General features: G+C 57.6%; 8 protein-coding genes across 8 annotated transcripts; 4 read left to right on the forward strand and 4 right to left on the reverse strand.

The window, feature by feature from the left end:
- Positions 1 to 187: 187 nt before the first annotated feature.
- Positions 188 to 4,400, forward strand: BBBOND_0206870 (hypothetical protein, conserved; the record flags this gene model as incomplete). Its single annotated transcript, XM_012912261.1, has 2 exons — positions 188 to 1,054; positions 1,173 to 4,400. 2 exons carry the CDS (start codon positions 188 to 190, stop codon positions 4,398 to 4,400), a joined length of 4,095 nt encoding a protein of 1,364 aa, XP_012767715.1.
- Positions 4,401 to 4,692: 292 nt separating this feature from the next.
- Positions 4,693 to 5,297, reverse strand: BBBOND_0206880 (hypothetical protein, conserved; the record flags this gene model as incomplete). Its single annotated transcript, XM_012912262.1, has 2 exons — positions 4,693 to 5,059; positions 5,152 to 5,297. The coding sequence occupies 2 exons, from the start codon at positions 5,295 to 5,297 to the stop codon at positions 4,693 to 4,695; spliced, it is 513 nt and encodes a 170-aa protein (XP_012767716.1).
- A 485-nt stretch (positions 5,298 to 5,782) lies between these two features.
- BBBOND_0206890 (hypothetical protein, conserved) lies at positions 5,783 to 7,933 on the reverse strand (the record flags this gene model as incomplete). The annotated part of the gene is made up of 1 exon (XM_012912263.1): positions 5,783 to 7,933. The coding sequence occupies one exon, from the start codon at positions 7,931 to 7,933 to the stop codon at positions 5,783 to 5,785; it is 2,151 nt and encodes a 716-aa protein (XP_012767717.1).
- A 297-nt stretch (positions 7,934 to 8,230) lies between these two features.
- BBBOND_0206900 (hypothetical protein, conserved) lies at positions 8,231 to 10,009 on the forward strand (the record flags this gene model as incomplete). The annotated part of the gene is made up of 1 exon (XM_012912264.1): positions 8,231 to 10,009. One exon carries the CDS (start codon positions 8,231 to 8,233, stop codon positions 10,007 to 10,009), a length of 1,779 nt encoding a protein of 592 aa, XP_012767718.1.
- Positions 10,010 to 10,291: 282 nt separating this feature from the next.
- BBBOND_0206910 (2-oxoglutarate dehydrogenase E1 component , putative) lies at positions 10,292 to 13,052 on the reverse strand (the record flags this gene model as incomplete). Its single annotated transcript, XM_012912265.1, has 2 exons — positions 10,292 to 12,784; positions 12,822 to 13,052. The coding sequence occupies 2 exons, from the start codon at positions 13,050 to 13,052 to the stop codon at positions 10,292 to 10,294; spliced, it is 2,724 nt and encodes a 907-aa protein (XP_012767719.1).
- Positions 13,053 to 13,470: 418 nt separating this feature from the next.
- On the reverse strand, positions 13,471 to 14,067 carry BBBOND_0206920 (hypothetical protein, conserved; the record flags this gene model as incomplete). The annotated part of the gene is made up of 2 exons (XM_012912266.1): positions 13,471 to 13,731; positions 13,768 to 14,067. The coding sequence occupies 2 exons, from the start codon at positions 14,065 to 14,067 to the stop codon at positions 13,471 to 13,473; spliced, it is 561 nt and encodes a 186-aa protein (XP_012767720.1).
- Positions 14,068 to 14,693: 626 nt separating this feature from the next.
- On the forward strand, positions 14,694 to 15,848 carry BBBOND_0206930 (hypothetical protein, conserved; the record flags this gene model as incomplete). The annotated part of the gene is made up of 1 exon (XM_012912267.1): positions 14,694 to 15,848. The coding sequence occupies one exon, from the start codon at positions 14,694 to 14,696 to the stop codon at positions 15,846 to 15,848; it is 1,155 nt and encodes a 384-aa protein (XP_012767721.1).
- Positions 15,849 to 16,361: 513 nt separating this feature from the next.
- BBBOND_0206940 (hypothetical protein, conserved) lies at positions 16,362 to 17,363 on the forward strand (the record flags this gene model as incomplete). The annotated part of the gene is made up of 1 exon (XM_012912268.1): positions 16,362 to 17,363. The coding sequence occupies one exon, from the start codon at positions 16,362 to 16,364 to the stop codon at positions 17,361 to 17,363; it is 1,002 nt and encodes a 333-aa protein (XP_012767722.1).
- Positions 17,364 to 17,471: the final 108 nt, after the last annotated feature.

Consider the following 17,471-nt stretch of genomic DNA (forward strand, 5'->3'; position numbering starts at 1 on the left):
GCTAGGCACGCCATGGGCACCTCATTTCCGTCGTATCAGCGCGGAGTTTGGGCCCATCTGACCAATGGCTGTACCCGCGGTTGGCGAGCTGCTGCCACGCCGCAACCCGGCGAAACGGGGTCACGGAGAGGCGTCGTCGTCGGATGACGCGGCGCCAGCGCATGGTGTACCGGGGAGTGACGGCAACATGCGGAATTCCGCGGTTGAGGGAACAAGACACGGCCATGACGGTGGAAATTCAGCCACCAAAAGGGCGCCACTATCGCAGGAAGACAACCGTAAGCGCCGGGCTAAACATAAGAAACGTGGAGGGGGTGCTGATGCCGATTCTGCAGGCTCCGAAAGCGCTCCAACATCGGCGGCTGTGGCACATGGCAGCACACCGGCGTTACGCCACGGCGCGGAATTCTTCGCCAACGCCGGAGCGCCGTTCTTGAGGAAGCTGGGCGCATATACGGATGCGTTTCGGAAATCCGTCAGTCGGGTGTACGACTCCGACATGGCCGTCGACGCAGCGCTGGCCGTCACTTTCATTCCCCTGAAAGAAGCGATCGAGGCAATGCCGAAGCAAACAGGCGGCACTTCGGCGAATAACGATCACCACTGCGAGCGTTTTGCAGAGTGCGTGTACAGAGATGCCCTCCTCTGCGTTTGCTACATGGGCAAGGCGCGGGCAGCCAACGGTCCGTATGATGGGTTGGAGCTTCTTACGGAATTCCTGTACTACCATCTGATGCGCGTCGACTACTTGTTGGAAAACCGCGCTATGCCGAAGGGTGCAGAGCTTCTGGATTCGCAGCGCGTGATCCCATCCTCACCGCGCACTGTGGTTAGGGTGTGGGAATCACTGCTCAGCCTGTCGCTGGCCAAGGATCGCAAATTACGCGTGGCTTTCAGCACCGTCACTTATCACGTCATGAGGCTGGCGTGCAAGGACGAAATCGAAATACCTCAGAAGCTCTTCACGAAGCATGCGGACACCTTCGTGTCACTGCTCGCCGACCCCAACAAGGAAATGCGGTACCGCTGCCTGCAGCTCCTCGAGCATTTCCAGGTAAGAGCCTGATCACGTAGTGGTGTTGTTGAATGTTTTATGTATTTTCGGAGGCTCCTTGCGTTGTGGCAACTCGCCACTGGTGACTGCCATTGCTACCCGGTTCATCTTGCTACAGGACGAGCGCGTCAAGGGAGAGATGCTGAAGCATATGGCGGACCCGGCCGCTGTTGTGAGGGTCGCCGCCGTCACGTTCCTGGACGTGCCGCCGACCCTGGAAGAGGCGCTGCCGGTGCTGCGCAAACTGATAGCCAGGCTTGCTGACGTCTCCAAAGACGTGCGTTCCGGCGTTTACAAGAAGCTGGGAACCGTTTACAACGTGATCCCCGTCGAAATGTGCACCCAGATAATGTGCTACGGACTATCCGAGGAGGCGCAGAGCATGAAAAGAGCCTTTCTGTATATGCTTTCTTCCTGGATCAGCAACTGCGGTGGCCTGGTAGGGTTCCTGTCTGACATGATCTCGCAGACCGACGACGTCACGGTGCTAGAGAACGCCATTTCATTTTACATGAAGGGCACTGGGTGCCTCAATTCCTTCTCCATTAGGTCGGATAAAGGCGTTGGCGGTGAAGGCGACGGGGCCGGCAGTGATGTCGCTGGCGAGCGCGAGGCCGAGGAAGACGCCGAAAACATCGTGGCGTATATGAAAAGGTTCAAAACGCTATCCCCTGCGGAGTTGGTGCTTGTGAACGTCTTCTATCAAAATCACGCCCTGCCTGAGGAGGTAAAACTCATTAACATGGTAGACGTGATTTCCTACGCGCATTTCGTGCTCACCACGTTCTGCAACATGCCTGACGAGTCAGACCAGGCTCCTCAGTCCGCCGTGAACGCCATGGCAGACGACGATGCGCAGTTCGTCGACGCAGTTGAGTCCAACCAAGCGGCGGCTGTGCACAAGTACGCCTCGGAGGACTGTGAAAGGATGAAAAAGCTGTACTGGAACATGTGCTTGGTCTCGCACGCGCTCCGTGCGCTGCTCGTTATCGCGCACTGTCACGCCATTGAGGACAGCTACCAGGTCGCTCTGACCGAAACCTTCTGCGACAAGATACTGCTCCACAGCCCGGTGCGCAGCAACATCACGGGCCTGATGGCCGACGTTGTTGCGCAAACAACGCTGGGAAACAACTCGTACTCCCACGCGCTCCCCAGCCGCTGGCTGAAGGGAGGGGTGACGTTCGCGGCCACCAGCCTGCTGCGCTACGTCTACGCGCGCAAGTTCAGGCTCGACGGCAAGTTCATCGGCGACGATCCGCAGATGGAGAAGCGGCACTTCGAAGTGTCCATCACGCGCAAGGTGCTCTCCATCATCTCCGACATAAAGGACCCCTTCCAAACCTCTGGTATTTCCAACATCAGCATCCGGCGGGAAGAGCTGGAGCGGATGGACCTGCAAAAAATCAAGGGTTTCGACCCCACCAGCTACTCCATTGAGCACCTGAGTCTGATTGACGCGAAGCTGCGGGAGCAGATGGAGCAGACGTGGACGCAGCAGGCCGAGCTGGAAAATGTGAAGAGCGCGAGCAAAGAGCAGCAACAGCAACAGGAGATGTTGCAGCAGCAGGAGGAGGCGCTGCTGGTGCTCCTGGAGAAGCAGCAGGCGTTCGCCACCGTCATACGTAACTGCCTGAAGGAGCGCTGGACGCGCATCATGGCCATCGTAGAGTCCTTTCTCGGGCAGACCCAAAGCAACTGCAGCGAGGATGCGGGGCTCGCAGAGTTCCCACGCGCCATTCTGCTGCCGCAGATGGCCTTTTTCTGCTCCACAGTGGTCAAGTGGCGCGATCAAAGCATCACCGACCAGTACTGCGACGTGCTCACCAGCAAGTGCCTCGGGACGTGGTGCATGCTGAACAAGGGCCGCGTCGAGCTGTGGAGGCAACTGAATGCGTTCCACGTGGCTCTTAAAGGCGCCCTCGCCATCCTGGAGGGGTGCCTCAACCAGGCGGCCGCTGAAGCGGAGTTCCCCTCCGACGCCCTTAGAAGGCGCATCGAGATGCAAACGCTACGCTGCGAAATGTACATGACCACGCTCACTGACCTACTCGTCACCAACGTGGAGCTGCAGCAGGGTGCGGCGGGGGATGACGCCGCCAACGTAGAGCTCATCGAAGAGCTCAAGGACACTCTATGGGGCATCGTGCACTGCAGCGTCAAGAGTTCTAAGTACGTGCAGTCGCTGGCTCTTAGGTTGGGATGCCGCCTGCTCCTGACCGAATTCCTCCGGAGCAAGCAGCAACGGGTCCAAAGCCCACAGACGGCGGAGGAGAAACGATGCAGCGACGACATCACCGTCGTTCGCCTACGCGGCCTCTTAGAGCTGGCCTTCGTCGCGCCGGCCGCAGCCCGGCACATGATCGCAGACTTCAAATTCACGAGATCGACGCGCTACGTCCCGATAACGGCGGAGGACAAAAACATCGTCGTGAGCATGTGTGCCCTGTACCCCACGCTCTCGTACAGGCATCTTCGCAACTTCCACAAGGTGCTCGAGCAGGTGCTAATGCGGTCTGTGCATCATGCACTGCAGCTGGAGCTCCGTATGGTGGGGTTCGCGCGCCTCATATCGTTCGCCGTGCAGACGGTCCTGCACCGGTCGCCGCTGTATTTCTCGTTGGAGACCTTCGCGAAGTACTTCAAGTGGCTGCTGCTCATCACGATCGACAAGGGTCCAATTCTGGCCGACCGTGGGGGCTTCATGTCGCTAATTGGCGCCCTGATATCGATGTTCGTCACGCGCAACGTGTCCTCTCTGCTGGACCGCTTTGGCCTGTCGAGGCCAGATGGCGCTGCGGACGACGAGCCGCGGTCCATGAGCGACCTCTGCGCTCTGGCTAACCCTGCACTGGGGCTTCTGGATCTGCGCGACATGCTGCTGCTCCTCAACTACATCAAGAGCCAGGGCGGCTTCGTCAAAGCAAAGGCTAACTTAAAGGTGGTGGACGATCTGATTGAGCTGGTTTCAAATCAAATGCGGAAGCTGGCCACCGTGCACACGAAAGACCTAGAAAGCGCCGAAGGAGGGGTTTCTGTAATTCCGGGAGAGCCTCCTCAAATCGTGTTCGCGGTGGATGATTCCACCGCGTTCAGCGATCTAGTTGACGCGTACGACGCGTATATATCAAGCCTAGGGCCACGTGAGCTCAGCGCGCTGTTGGTGGAAGTTGACGACGAAAAGCCGGCAGTGGTGGAGGAGGCGCCCGTTGCGAGCAGAAGGATGACCCGACCCGTCCGCGGAACCAGGGCGTCGCAACCTGATGCGGACGACGAGGCGGGAGAAGCCAGCGACGCGTCAAATACGTTCACAGACGATGAGGACGAGGAGTTTGTTGACGAGTGATGGCACAATGGAACACGCCAGTGGTTCCATCCTTACAATCGCACCCAGCCCACCAACGCAAAACTCACTCCCGCATAAGTTTTCACATGGCTCAAGCAGACAGATGCTAATTTAGACTTCTGACCAGCGTTTCCGCGCCGTATATAACGGATGTGTTGTATCTTTGCAGATGCCCAATTTAACCGCGGGGTGCATAGAATGGCACAGAATTACGCAACCAGCCAACCGACAAGGCCTCAGCTACGCGTCGCCACGCAAAACGAACATACGTGTAGTATAATGTGAACCCATATTAAGGCTTGTCCAATGCTGATGGTCCATCCGCAGCTGGCTCATGCACGGCATCCAACGTCTCGAGGACCTGCGTTACGAACCCGGCAAAAAACTCGTCACGCATATACGGGGCGATTGCCGATGCCGGATCAGAAGACGCTGCGATTTGTCTTAGCACCCTCCTCAAAACGTTGTTAGACAGCATGGAGCGCAGTTTCTGATCCTCCTTCAGGGCGGTTATCTGCGGCTCCGACAGGTCAGCTTCCTTGCCACCTGTGCCGAGCGCTGCGGGAGTTGATGCAGTCGGTGAAGCACCACCAGCCGCATTACTTTGCAGACCAGAGCAGGAATGCTGCTTATAGCAGGCCACGCTACAGAAGTGTTGCCTGCAGCACTTGTAACGGTAGGGAGCTTCCGGAGCGGAGCAGTCCACGCAAACCATTGCGCAGCTTGGCGGCAGGCATACAGCCTGAATCACTCCTTATCTTCGTTGGCGCTGAGATATTGCACCGCCAGGCCGATGATCTTGGTGATCGCTATCGTGTATAGAAACATCTTGGCCTTCGCCCTGAAAGCCGCCTTGATTCTGTCTTCATGTGATTCCTCGCTCGTAGTCGCGAACATTTTTTCTCAAGCGTTGTCCTACTTTGTAGAGTGGTCGCAAGCTCACCTAGAGGCGTGGAAGGCCACACACCCCAGCCTCCGTCGGCGTTTTACTGCCCGCCCATCAGCTGCGCCGCGACAGCGAATTTGTCTATATACGGACTCTTTGATTCCATTGTGCCTTACGTGATCTAGTCGCTGTCGTGCAGTGAGACTTCCTGACTAGCGCTCGGTGCGCTTCGAAGCCAGAATGACGCCGTATTTGGTCTAAACGCGCATCATACGGACAGCCGCTTCCCCCTAGGGGCCATTGTTAACGTTACTACGCGTGCTTCTAGCACGTTAGCTGCTCCAAAGTGTTAGGAAACCACGTCAACGCACCAGACACGGCGGCGTTCAGAACGAAGCCGCAAATATATCAACGGAGTATAGACACGCGGCATATAGGGCAGATTGTACATGCAACTTCTTTAGAATGGTTGTTGGATGCCCTGATGACGGCAGTCCTACAGGTAAGCGTCGCGCAAACCGCCTCGCAGTCGGTGTCCCAGCAGGGCCATGTGGCGATTTGACAGCCAGAAGGCTCGAGGGAAGACCTCGTTGGATGCACGCAGGGAGAGTTGCGAAAATACCAGCCTCGCGTACGCAAATAGCGCGTAAGGTGCCATTAGACGAGTGAATGATCTGTTACTGTCGTCCTCAACTGACACCTTTGCAGCGCGAATATCATCCACGTATCGCGCAAATGATTCGCGGCCCCCTTTGCCTCCCCTTTCCTCATTTAAACGGTTAAAAGTAGCCGTGAACGTCTCGTGCATTTGTGTAAAAGCCTCCCTGAGGTGGTCGAATTGCACTTTAAAAATCTTAGCGTGCGCTCTCATAATGCACAGTGCAGCGTCCTCAGACAGGTATATCCGCCTGCCTACCGACTCGGACAACGACGCCACTATGGCGTTTCTATTGGCCAGCAGACCATTAAAACTCTTCACGGCGGACCTCTTCGGAATTGCGTCCGCGTGGGCCTCAGGGCCCTTACGGGCCTCACGATGCGCCCTATCCGCTTCCAATTTAGCAACTTCGTTGCTGCGATTATCCTTCGAAACTTCATCGGCGCGCCCTTCTGCACCGGTGGTACCGTGCTCAGCGACGGAAGACAACACATCGTCCACAATCCATTGCACGGCCAGCTGTGAAGATGGCCGCAGCAACCTGGGTTCTACGGCGGTAAGCCTAGTTCCAGACACGGCCCCGACTAATCTCAGAAACGTGTAATATACCATATGAGGCGGCCGTAATTTAAGGATGGGGAGATCGCCAGTATCCTCACCCGGTGGGCAGCTGCAGGCCATAGCACCAGCCGCCAGGTATATCAACCGGTCGTGCGCCGGCACACGAATGCCAAATCCAGCATGATTAACTGCGCTGCATATCTTCGAGAATCCACTCAAATAATCACCGCAGAAGAGCAGACAGCATCCCAAAACGGTTGACACCTGCGAGTCGTCCAGAGGTGGACACCGCGGGCTCGTTTTCACTGCGGTAGAACCCTGCGAGGAAGTTGCGATTAAGCACCGGTTGCGCCACATAGCTGACTGAAGGGCCACATTGTCCCTAATGGTGCTCCACGCGGTAGGCTCCCGTACGGGCTTGTCGCTGCGGCGGTCCCAACCCTGACGCAGTGCTGCGCACGATTTGGCCGCATCGCGGAGCATCTGGTTCCGCGAGTATTTGAAATCGAGATCCAGACTGCGAATGCGCTGCAGGTAGACTATCGCGTTCTCAATGCGAGTTTTTATTACCCCGTGGCTGCTTGGACACTGCTCAAGCAGCTGGTACAACGACGACGGGACGGCCGCTGACGACTCGGGGTTGCAACCATTCGCTATCGATACTAACACAGCCTGCAGCCCCGAAATGTTGTCCACCAGATGCCCATTTCCGGCGGACGATGCCTTCACTCGCATCACGATCTCAGTCGCCGATGCGCTTTCCGACGGGTCCGCCTGGCGTAACCACGACCACAAGGCGCGGCTGCGCAACAGAGTCCGGTCCAACTTGTCACTTGCGCATATGCCAACAGCGGACACCGTTCGCCTAAACGCGCGGGTCGTGCGAGAGCGGGTGGCACTTTTCGTGCAGCGGAGGGCGCGAGAGGAAACGGTCTTGCCCGTGTTATCCAGGAACTGCATGACGTCCGCCATTATGGCCGAGTAGCAGTGGCACAGCCCTTGCGACTTCAGGGGGACCTTGCTTCGGGTTGCGAAAACGTGCAACAGCAGGGGCGTGACGGCAGCTAGGATGCAACGACTCAAGGTGCTGGTGGCAGACAGCGCCACCTGCGATTTGCCCGTGGCACGCTGACCGCTGGCGTGCTGTCCGTGCTGCTTGGGAACACTTTGTGGGCTCTTGCTGTCACTAGGCGTCGCATCTTCGAAACGAGACAGTTCGCATAGTCGCATAAACAAGGCCATCAACGGATCTAGGCGGTCGCCACGGCAGTGTATTATCGCCTTGGCAATCGCCTCGAACCCCTTACGACGCGCGAGCGTTATAAGCAGTCGAAGGAGAGCCTTCTTGCGGTGTCGTCTCAGGTCCTTAAGCACCGCCGTCACCCATAGGTCGATGCCACGCGACCACAGCTCATAGAAACTCACCATCTGGACCCCCGGAGCTACAGTCAACGCTTCTGATTTTGCTCTCCATCGAATCTTGCGTGCTAATTTTAACTGCGGTGTAGAGCGTAGCGTAGAATCCCGGAAATTTCAATGAGTGTGTGATGTCGCCGACACATCACAACAACGCGAAGGTTGATTTGCGCGTCACAAACAGCTCACCGGCGGCCTTCTTGCAAACAGTTGGATGCACACTGAGGTGATGTGTCGTTTTATGGTGGCTGCCCGGGCAAGATTCTACCCTGCTACGGCTCTGGGTACCGGACGCCTGGAGCATGGAAGATGCGCACGACTAGAAGATGTCTCCTAGTGCTGGCTGCGGTGACCGTCATCGCGCAACTAGTGGAAGTGGTACAGCCGTTTATGCAACGAGAAGCTGCTCTATATCGAGCCATCGCAAGCCGGAATGCAGCAGCCAAGAGCAGTGCCCGGCCTCTGCGGAAGCAAAGGCCGCCTGCCAAACGAAAAAGAAGGGGAGGCAGAGTTATCGCAACGATACATGACAATCACGCTCGTGACACTGGGAGTCAGGAGCACGTCGGTGAGCCGGCGACGGTGAATATCGGCTTGCATGAAGGTACTGTATCACCCAGTCAAGAAGCGGAGCCTGGTAATCAAAATGAGGTCGCGACGCATAATGACCCCAACGACGGTGATAACACCGATGAGTCGGCATGTGAAGGGTCAATGTTATACGGTGGGATGCCAGAGGAAGCAATGCCCTCCGGCGGTACCGACGACAGCGGCGGCGGGTCAAACCTGCACAATAGGCTCATAGAAGGCACCGAATATCAGCTTCACATACCGCCTATCGCCAACTTTAAGCCACAAATGCGGCTTGCGTTCACCAAACCCGAGGTGTATGCGCAGCACGTGCCCGAGGAACCGATGGACACCACCAACGGCGAGTACGCGAAGGGGCCACTGCAACTGCACGAGATGCCGGCGCTTGGGCAGATACCGGAGTTCAGGCACAGTTCAGACGTCAATGGCATCACCCCCGGCAAATCGGAGCTCTTCACTTGGAAGGTCGAACGGCCGCCCGACGTATTCATCATAAACTGGTCCGGGGTGGCTCACACGGGATTCCGGGACGGCGTCGTGGTGGCTGCTCGCGCTATTTTGGACTTTACGGGCGAGCAGCCACTGGATGTGCAGCAGTTTCTCGAGTCCGTCGCGGAGCGCCGCAGCCTGCCCATCTGGCTGGCCACGAGGGCGCGCTATGCACAGCCCTTCCTAGACTCGGCGGCTGATTGGATCCCTGCGCTCCAACATTTCATCAACAACTGCAATGACCAGGATATGCTCGAAAAGGTTCACACGGTCGAAGCGCTCGCTGCAACTGATGCAAACCCGCTCGACATTTTGAAACACATCACCGTGGGCGGCGACCCCAACGAGCTGGTGGACCTGGGGTCGCCACAGCGTGAGTCGATGGGCATTGAGGCCTTCGAACTTGAGGGTTGGAAAGCAGACGGGGCGCGCTATAGCGATATGGTTTCCACGTACGACAAGATCCTCAAACAGCTTGGCATCGACAAGTGTAGCCTGGATCAGCACTTCCAGGACGCTTGGAGCAAACTGTGCGCAGACCGAGAGGCGTGGCTGGACACGGTGCTGTACCGAACGAATTGCGCCGCATTAGATGCCGCGCAGAGGCGCAACCACGAGTCGTACAACTGCGCGGTCGTGGGCGCGATTAAACACCATCTTGAGGTTTTCCAGATGCCAGTCTACCTGGTATCGGATGTCAAAACCACAGCTATGGTAATGAGCGAGCTCGAGTCGCTGCAAATCAAACCGCTGCACGCGGGTGACGTGTACGGTCGGGACCGTGGCACGCCCACGGACAGCGTGAGGGCGCTCTTGGCCGACCTCCAACTTGACCCACGTGTCCCCGTGCACTACTTCGATGACCGGCTGGCGACGCTCGATGCCATAAACTCGAGCGATGACCTGCGCCACGTGAGAACGTATTTCGTCGACTGGGGGCGCTCAACGCTGTCCGAGAAGCTAGGGTCCCTCTACGCAGACAGGTTAGCCGCGTTGTGTGAGAAATGACAGCAGCGCAGCGTCAAGTACGTCAAGACCACCGAGTGGCTGGTCAGGTTCCTGGCTACGCCGGCGACTGAGCCCGGAAGAGAGTGGACGCACGGCTTCCGCCTCAGGCGCCCCGACGAGGAGGTAGAGAAGTCAGCCACGGACTGGAAGAAAAAGTGGCACACGGTGCCGCAAATCGCCGACAGGCCACTTAAACCAATTCCTAGAATTATATAAGGGTTAATTTATCGCGTTAAAAAGTGTAGGCGCAAAAAATCAACACTGCCTCGTCCCGGGGTTCGGTTACGGCTGGGGAACTGCCTGGGCCAGAACGCGCTGCATCCCGAGGACGTGGGTAGCTCCGTCACCACAGCTCGGCGCCGCAAGCGGGGGGCGCCCAACGTACTCGAGTCGCAAGTCGGAGCCGATGTGGCGCAACAGGTGGCCGATACGGGGAGACGCGTAGCTCCACGCCCCAGCGTTCGCATGCTCCTCCTGGCACCACACCAGCCGCTTGAGGTTAGGGAATCGCTCCAATTCCGTCTTGATGGCGCCTACGGGGAATGGGCAGAGCTGCTCCACCGTGGTCACGGCGATATTGCGCACGCCCAGCTCGGCCACCCGACCCGAAAGGTCAAAGTACACCTGCCCGCTGCACAGTATCAGGGTGTCGACGGCAGCCCCGTCCGCAACCTCTGCGGGTATTACCGGCCTGAATGCATGTGCCGGCCCGAACTCCTCCAAGCTGCAGTAGGTGCCACGCAGTTTAAGCAGCTTCTTGCCGGTCATGACAATGAGCGGCTTGTGGAAGTCACGAAGCATCTGGCGGCGCAGTGCGTGGAAGAGGTTGCTCGAACGGGTGCAGTTGATGACGCCGATGTTGACGCGCTTCGCGTGTTCGTCGTTGGCGAGCGACAGGAAGTCGTGCATGTCCTCGGGCTCGTTGGAGAGCTGCAGGTACCGCTCCAAACGAGCTGAGCTGTGATCTGGACCCTGCCCATCGAACCCGTGCGGCAACAGCAGACACATGGCCGACTGCTGCCCCCATTTGGCCTCTCCGCTAACTACATATTCGTCGGTCACAGCCTGCGCGACGTTCGCGAAGTCGCCGAACTGCGCCTCCCACATGTTCAGAATGCGCGGGTTCTCGAGACCGTAGCCGTACTCGAACCCCATGGCAGCCGTCTCCGAAAGCAGCGAATTGTACACCTCAACCTGGTCCCCTTTGGGCACCTTCGAGAAGATGTTGAAAAGCCGGAAGGTCTTTTGGCACTGCACGAACGAATGGCGGTGCGAGAAAGTGCCCCTCTTGGTGTCCTGCCCTACCAAACGTACGCGAAACCCATCCTGTGCGAGCGACGCGTAGGCCAAGGCTTCAGCCAGGCCGGTGTCGATGTTGGAGCCCGTTTCTATCGCCTTCGTGCGCTCCTTGAAAATACGGCGGATAGCAGGGTGCAGCTGGAAGTCCTCGGGAACGGCGTTCAATGCCTTGCCCAACTCCGTCAAGCGAGCCAATTCCACGCCGGTCACCGGGGCCGCCGAGGTCATGGCGGGTGCCTTCCACTCCTTGGCCTGGGGGGGCGGCGCAATGGTGGATACCTCAATGGACCGTTTAAGCGCGGCCTCAAATTCCGCCTGGATTTCACCCTCCACGGCGTCGAGCTCGGCCTCCGTGAACACACCGGTCTCCAGCAGGTACTTGCGATACGCGATCAAGACGTCCTCCTTCTTTTCGACGCGCGCGTACATCTCGGCGTTGGTGAACTTTGGCATGTCGAGTTCGTTGTGTCCGAACTTGCGGAACCCGACCATGTTCAGGAACACGTCCTTGCCAAACTGCTGACGGTACTCGTAGGCCAGACGCGAGGCCAACACGACGGCCTCCACGTTGTGCGCATTAGCGTGTAGCGCGGGCGATTCGACCATCTTCGCCAGGTCGGTGGTGTAGCGAGTCGACGCGCCTCCGGCGGGGTAGGTGGTGAACCCGATTTGGTTGTTGACCACTATGTTGATCATGCCACCCACCGCGTACTCGGGGATCCGTGACATCTGCACCGTCTCGGCGGTTATCCCCTCGCCACTGAACGCCGCGTCGCCGTGCAGAACCACCGGAATCACCTTGCGAGCGTCCAGGCCCATGTCCACCTGCCGCGCACGGGTCTGTCCCATGACCACGGGGTGGACGAACTGCAGGTGCGAGGGGTTGTGCAGCATCTCGAGCCGCAGGGATCCGCGGCGGTTGCGGTAGCCGAAGTGGTACTTGACGTCGCCGCAGTATTCGCTGCCCTCGTCCGCGTACCAGTTTTTGCCGCGGAACTCTGCGAACATTTCGTCGAGCGGGCGCTTTAGAATGTTCACCAAGACGTTGAGGCGGCCGCGGTGCGACATTCCCATCAGCATCGAATCGACACCCGAGGCCTCTGCCAGGCTGCACAGGACGTCCAGCGAGACCACCATGGACTCAAGGCCGTCGGCGCCGAACCGCTTAACAGTCGGGAAGGCCTTGGTGCAGAACCGCTCGAACATGACTGCGCTCGCCACTGACCGGAAGAACTCCGTGCGCTCCGTTTTGGTAAAATTCATGGCGCTTGGGCTCTCAATCCTGTCGACGAAGAACCGCTGCTCCTCCTCAGGCAGGTGCGAGAACTCCGCAGTGAAGTCACCGCAGTAGCTCTTGCGCAAGTTAGATATGCACTCCGCCACGGTCGCCGAGCTTCCCATGTGGCCGGGCACCAAGCCCGAAGGGATTGTTCGGGCCAGGTCAGCCTCCGTTAGGCCGTACGTTTCCGGCGCCAACTGCATAATATTTCAGAGAAACGGCGTGAATACTAACCCAGACCTCGACGTCCTTGGGGTTGAAACGGTGGAAGGGCGGCTCGCGTGGCAGGCAGAGCGGGTCCAGCGTAGCCTGAGTGTGGCCGTGGGTGCGGTAAGCGCGAACAAGCTCCGCCAGGCGGATCATGATAAGCCTCTCGGCGTCGTCGGCGACCGAGGACGCCAACACCGACACCACACTGCTCGGCCTTCCGGCCGTTGACGCATTGGCTATTCCGCCAGCCTGCATGTACATTGAGAATCCGACACACCGGAACAAACCGCTGTTTCCGCGGCCGTGGCGAACGTCCGCGCCGCAAGCAACGCCCGCAGCTGCTCGGAACGCGCCGAGCCGCGCAGAGAAAGGGCGCCGCGCAAAGCGCTGTCCCCCAAATTCCGGTTTATTTTGCGCAACATCGTTTTTAGAAGTGAAGCGCGGGGCCCCGCGAAGTAGTACAAAATATCGGGATGCTAGCCACACTGCAGCTGGAATAACTGAAAGACACCACTCAAAGCAAACACATTTCACGCGTGATTACACAGGTTATTGGCCTCGCGATATTGACATCGAGGTGTGCCGTCTGCCCCTACACCTCGCCGCGGTTGAGGGGAAAATGCGCCACGCAGCGGCGTCGCCGCTGCCGGCACGTGACCGCGCCAGAGCCTCGTCAGCCTTCCTCAGGCACCGTGATTGAGAAGGCGCGCGGGTATTTTTGCTCCTGTTTTTTTTCGTAGCCGTCCAGGTCCCATAGTACACCCCCGTGTAGCAACGCGTCCAGCAGGGCACTGCCCACCATTAGCATCCGCAGCGAAAGGACGCATATGACGCCCAGAAAAATGCCGGCCACCAGCCTAATGCCGAGCAAAGCAGTTGCGTCGAGTTTGGATTCCAGCGCGTGCTGTCGCAGAATCTCTATGCTGAGCACCACCTAATAGTCGGTCAAATGCAATTAATCGCGACTCACGTGTTGCACGAAGAAACTTTGATATAGCAGCATCGCCAGCAATCCCAGCCCGTAGCGCCCGTAAATAATCGTCAAGGCGAAGGCCACGAAGCTCAACGTCGCCGAGGCGCAGCTTCCGTAGCTTATGAGAACGAAGAAGCCGAGAAAACAGCGGGTGTACATTTGCATAAACACCATGACGTTCAGAGACGCGGCGATGGCGAGCAGCGACGTCAGCATCGGCTGGCAAACTAGCGTCAGAACATCGACGGCGCGCGCGTCCGGGCCGTGCCACGGTACCTTGAAGTAGCGTTTCACCATTGTTTACATTACCCAAAATATACCAATGTATATTGTTAGTGGGAGCGGTAGCGCAGCTGTCTAAAAGTATCGCGAGCGATTCCTGCTGCTGAGTAGGAAAAAACGCATAGCGATACTGGCTACCGGAAAATAGCCGATTGTAGGTGTTGAAAAATTAGCGAGGCGATTAGAATGTTCAGTGGCTCCTATTGGACTCTATGCTAACTCTCTAGCACACTTGCGGGGCTTCCGGCGCCCGCAGCTTTCTTCTAAGTGGCGACTCGCACACGTCACTCTAACACATGGCTACAAAAGCCGTCCTACAGCTGTATAAGGCCGGGCATTGCAAATGGCCGACTGCCTTAGGTGCATCGGCCGACACTGGTGGCCGACGAGTGCGCTGCCAGCAAACCTGTCTAAGTCACAGTGAATAATATAGCACAACATCCACCTGAATGTTGCAAAGTAAAATTGGCTGTGTCTGGAAGCATATCCGGTGGGCCCGTGTTGCCATGGAATCCGCCGGACGCGCGTGAACGTGCACAAGCGCTGCTCCGCTGGACGCGCGCTGTAGTAAGCTATTAAGGCTGTGAGAGGTGCTAAGATATTACGTGACGCCTTAGGCGGCTTCTCGAGCCCCTGCCGCCATGGCGAACAAGGCAAAGGGCGCCAAGCGCCCCAAAACTGGAGACAACGAGATGCCTAACGTCAAGGAGATTCCCGAACAGGAGAAGCAGAACATCAGGGACACGTATGGAGGCAAGTTTTTAGAGTGCCTGCAGCGCGGTCTCACGGAAGTCCGTAAGGAAGAACCCAACGTCGACATGAACGAGGAACAGCTCACGACCCTTAGCCACCGAATCTGCGACGCGTGCTATGATTTCTACGGGCACGACAAGCGGGCGTTCAAGCAGAAGATCTTCGAGATTTACATCAACATGAAGAGGGAGAACAACCACGACCTGCGGCGTAAGATCATAACGAAAGTCATGTCGGTGGACGAGCTGATCCACGCTGAGACGATAAAGCTGGCTCCCGACGAGGTGCAGCAGAAAAGGCAAATCGAGGTTGAAAAGCACTACCTGCGGAACGTCATATTGCCGGGGGACCAGCACAACGTTGCAGCGACGGCGGTCGACGAGCCAGCGCCATCTCCGCAAAGTGACGCTACGTCAGAGAAGGCCGTCAGCCCCAGCCGCAGTAATAGTGAGTTGGATCACATGGTGAGTCCGGGGAGCCGCGAGGGAACAAGCCTTTTCGATAACGAGTCTCCGGGCGAACTGCAGCCGGAGTCGCCCAGGGAAGAGGAGGATTCAGACCCAGATGGCGACGGGCATGAAAACGAGTATCAATCGGATGCAGAGAGTGCACGCCAGAGCTCCATTAGCCTCTCACCAAAGTCTAGGATGAGCTCCTCTTTTGAAGAGGCCTACGGCCATCTCGGCGATGCATCCACCTCAATCGACGAAAAGGGTGAAGCGGATGATAACACACCCAAAAGGAGGCGTAGTATGTCACAGGGCAGTCTCACGGATGATCTGGACTCGAGCAGCATTTTCTTCGGGCGCCCGCATAGGGTCGAATCTGACGAGGACACAACCCCTAAGCGGCCTCAACCGCCAGACGGAAGCCAATACACGCTGCAGCAAGTCATGGAAAAAATCGAGGGGCGGTTGAATGCGCTGCCAGCGTATATCGCTAAACCATTCAGAGGGCCGCTGAAATGCGGCCACAAACGCGTATCACTGCTCATGGCGAGGTCGCACATCCTGCACAGCAAGCAACCGGATAACAAGCAATAGCTCTGTCCCGTATGAGCATACGTGTCGTGCACAGGACCAGACTGACGTGTTATATGCAGAAGCCTCGCAGCATCACACGACGGTGCCGAGCAAAGACTATGTGACACGTTCGGCCGTGTTCTATGCCGCAACGAAATCCGAGACGCCAGATCGCGAAGAAGTCGCTCACAATATACACGTCTACTGCTGACAGGAAATATTCCTCGCCACCGCATCGGGCGATGTTATCGAAGGCCCCGCGTCTCCCCGCATCAACTTGCGGGGACGGCGTCTAAAAAATATCTTTTGACTCGATAAAACGGCCTTTTACGCTGTTTACTGCGAGGAATTGATATCTAAACGACTGAAAAGAGTCTAAGAACGCCAACTGACGACCCGTTGTTCTGTAACAGGCACCAGGTAACGCAACTGGGTCGTGGAATCATCCGCGTTTTTGCGGGGCTTGCACGTAAAGGGAAATAAGTTACCAAAATCTCCCCTGAATAACGATCGGAGCGGTAAAGAACTTCAGTCATGATTCGCAAGGACGTCTCGGGGCGTCGGCGGCGCTTTGGGGCGGCCGGTGACTTCCACCCTGACAACGCCACCAACAAGACCAGTTCCGTGGGATCAATAGCGTCTTCACCTGCATTATCGCCATCCTTCCACAGGAGCCTACTGAATCTGCAAAAGCAACTTCCCAGCAGGGTGAACAACAAGGAAGATGACGAACTGGAATACATCAGGGTGCTGCGGTCGTGTCTGTCGGGCGCCGCAGTTGACCCCTCAAGTCCGTGCTCCATTTCCACGGCAGGCAGCGACGGGGAAGAAACGGCCGCAGAACCGCAGAGGAGGTGTTACAGCGACAGCTCGCCTTATACGACCTTTCAAAGGCGCCAGCGTGCTGGTGGAAGACTGTACGCTGAGAGGCTGCACAGCAGCGAAGGAAAACAGTTCTTCGGCGTTGAAAGAAAGTCGCGCACTGAGCATGTTGAGCGCCGAGACGTCGCAGAAATCGATGGGCACGAAAGCGCAACTGAAGTCTTTCGTGAAACGCCGTACGACAGCGATGCCCGCGCGGCTTACCCAGTGTATTATGAAGGCAGCGAAACATCCGTGAGACACACGCCTGCCGGGAACACGAACGTCATTCTGCTGGACGACGGCAACAACGCCGGAGTAGAAGTCTCTCTACGCAAGCTCCGCACCGGCATGCAGGGGCAGCAGAGGCTGATCCGGCTGCACAGAGTGGGGACGCACCTCCAGCTGGAGTACTCCGAAGCGGTAGAGGACCTAGAACTGAGCTTTGTGCCCACGAAAGCAATCGCAACACGGCACGGTGACCGGTACCAAAACGTAGAACAGGTGCCGACTAAGCGGCCCTCGTACGCCCATCGCACGTCGACTTGCGCGAACGACCATCTCATAGCCACGAGCCCAGTGGGCATGACGGCGCTATGTGTGGTGTCCGGCGTATTAGGAGCGGCAATAGGCGCTGCACTGTACTTCAGGAGTCGCAGCTCGTCGATGGCGTAATCGGCAGCGCAATACCACTGCGCCCTATACACAAGAGGCACATGTGGAACCCAGGTGTTATCCTGCTTTAATTTAGTTGAAGCTGTTCATATAGCCGGGAGTTGTAGG

Source organism: Babesia bigemina, assembly GCF_000981445.1.
Source record: "Babesia bigemina genome assembly Bbig001, chromosome : II".
Taxonomy (NCBI): domain Eukaryota; phylum Apicomplexa; class Aconoidasida; order Piroplasmida; family Babesiidae; genus Babesia; species Babesia bigemina.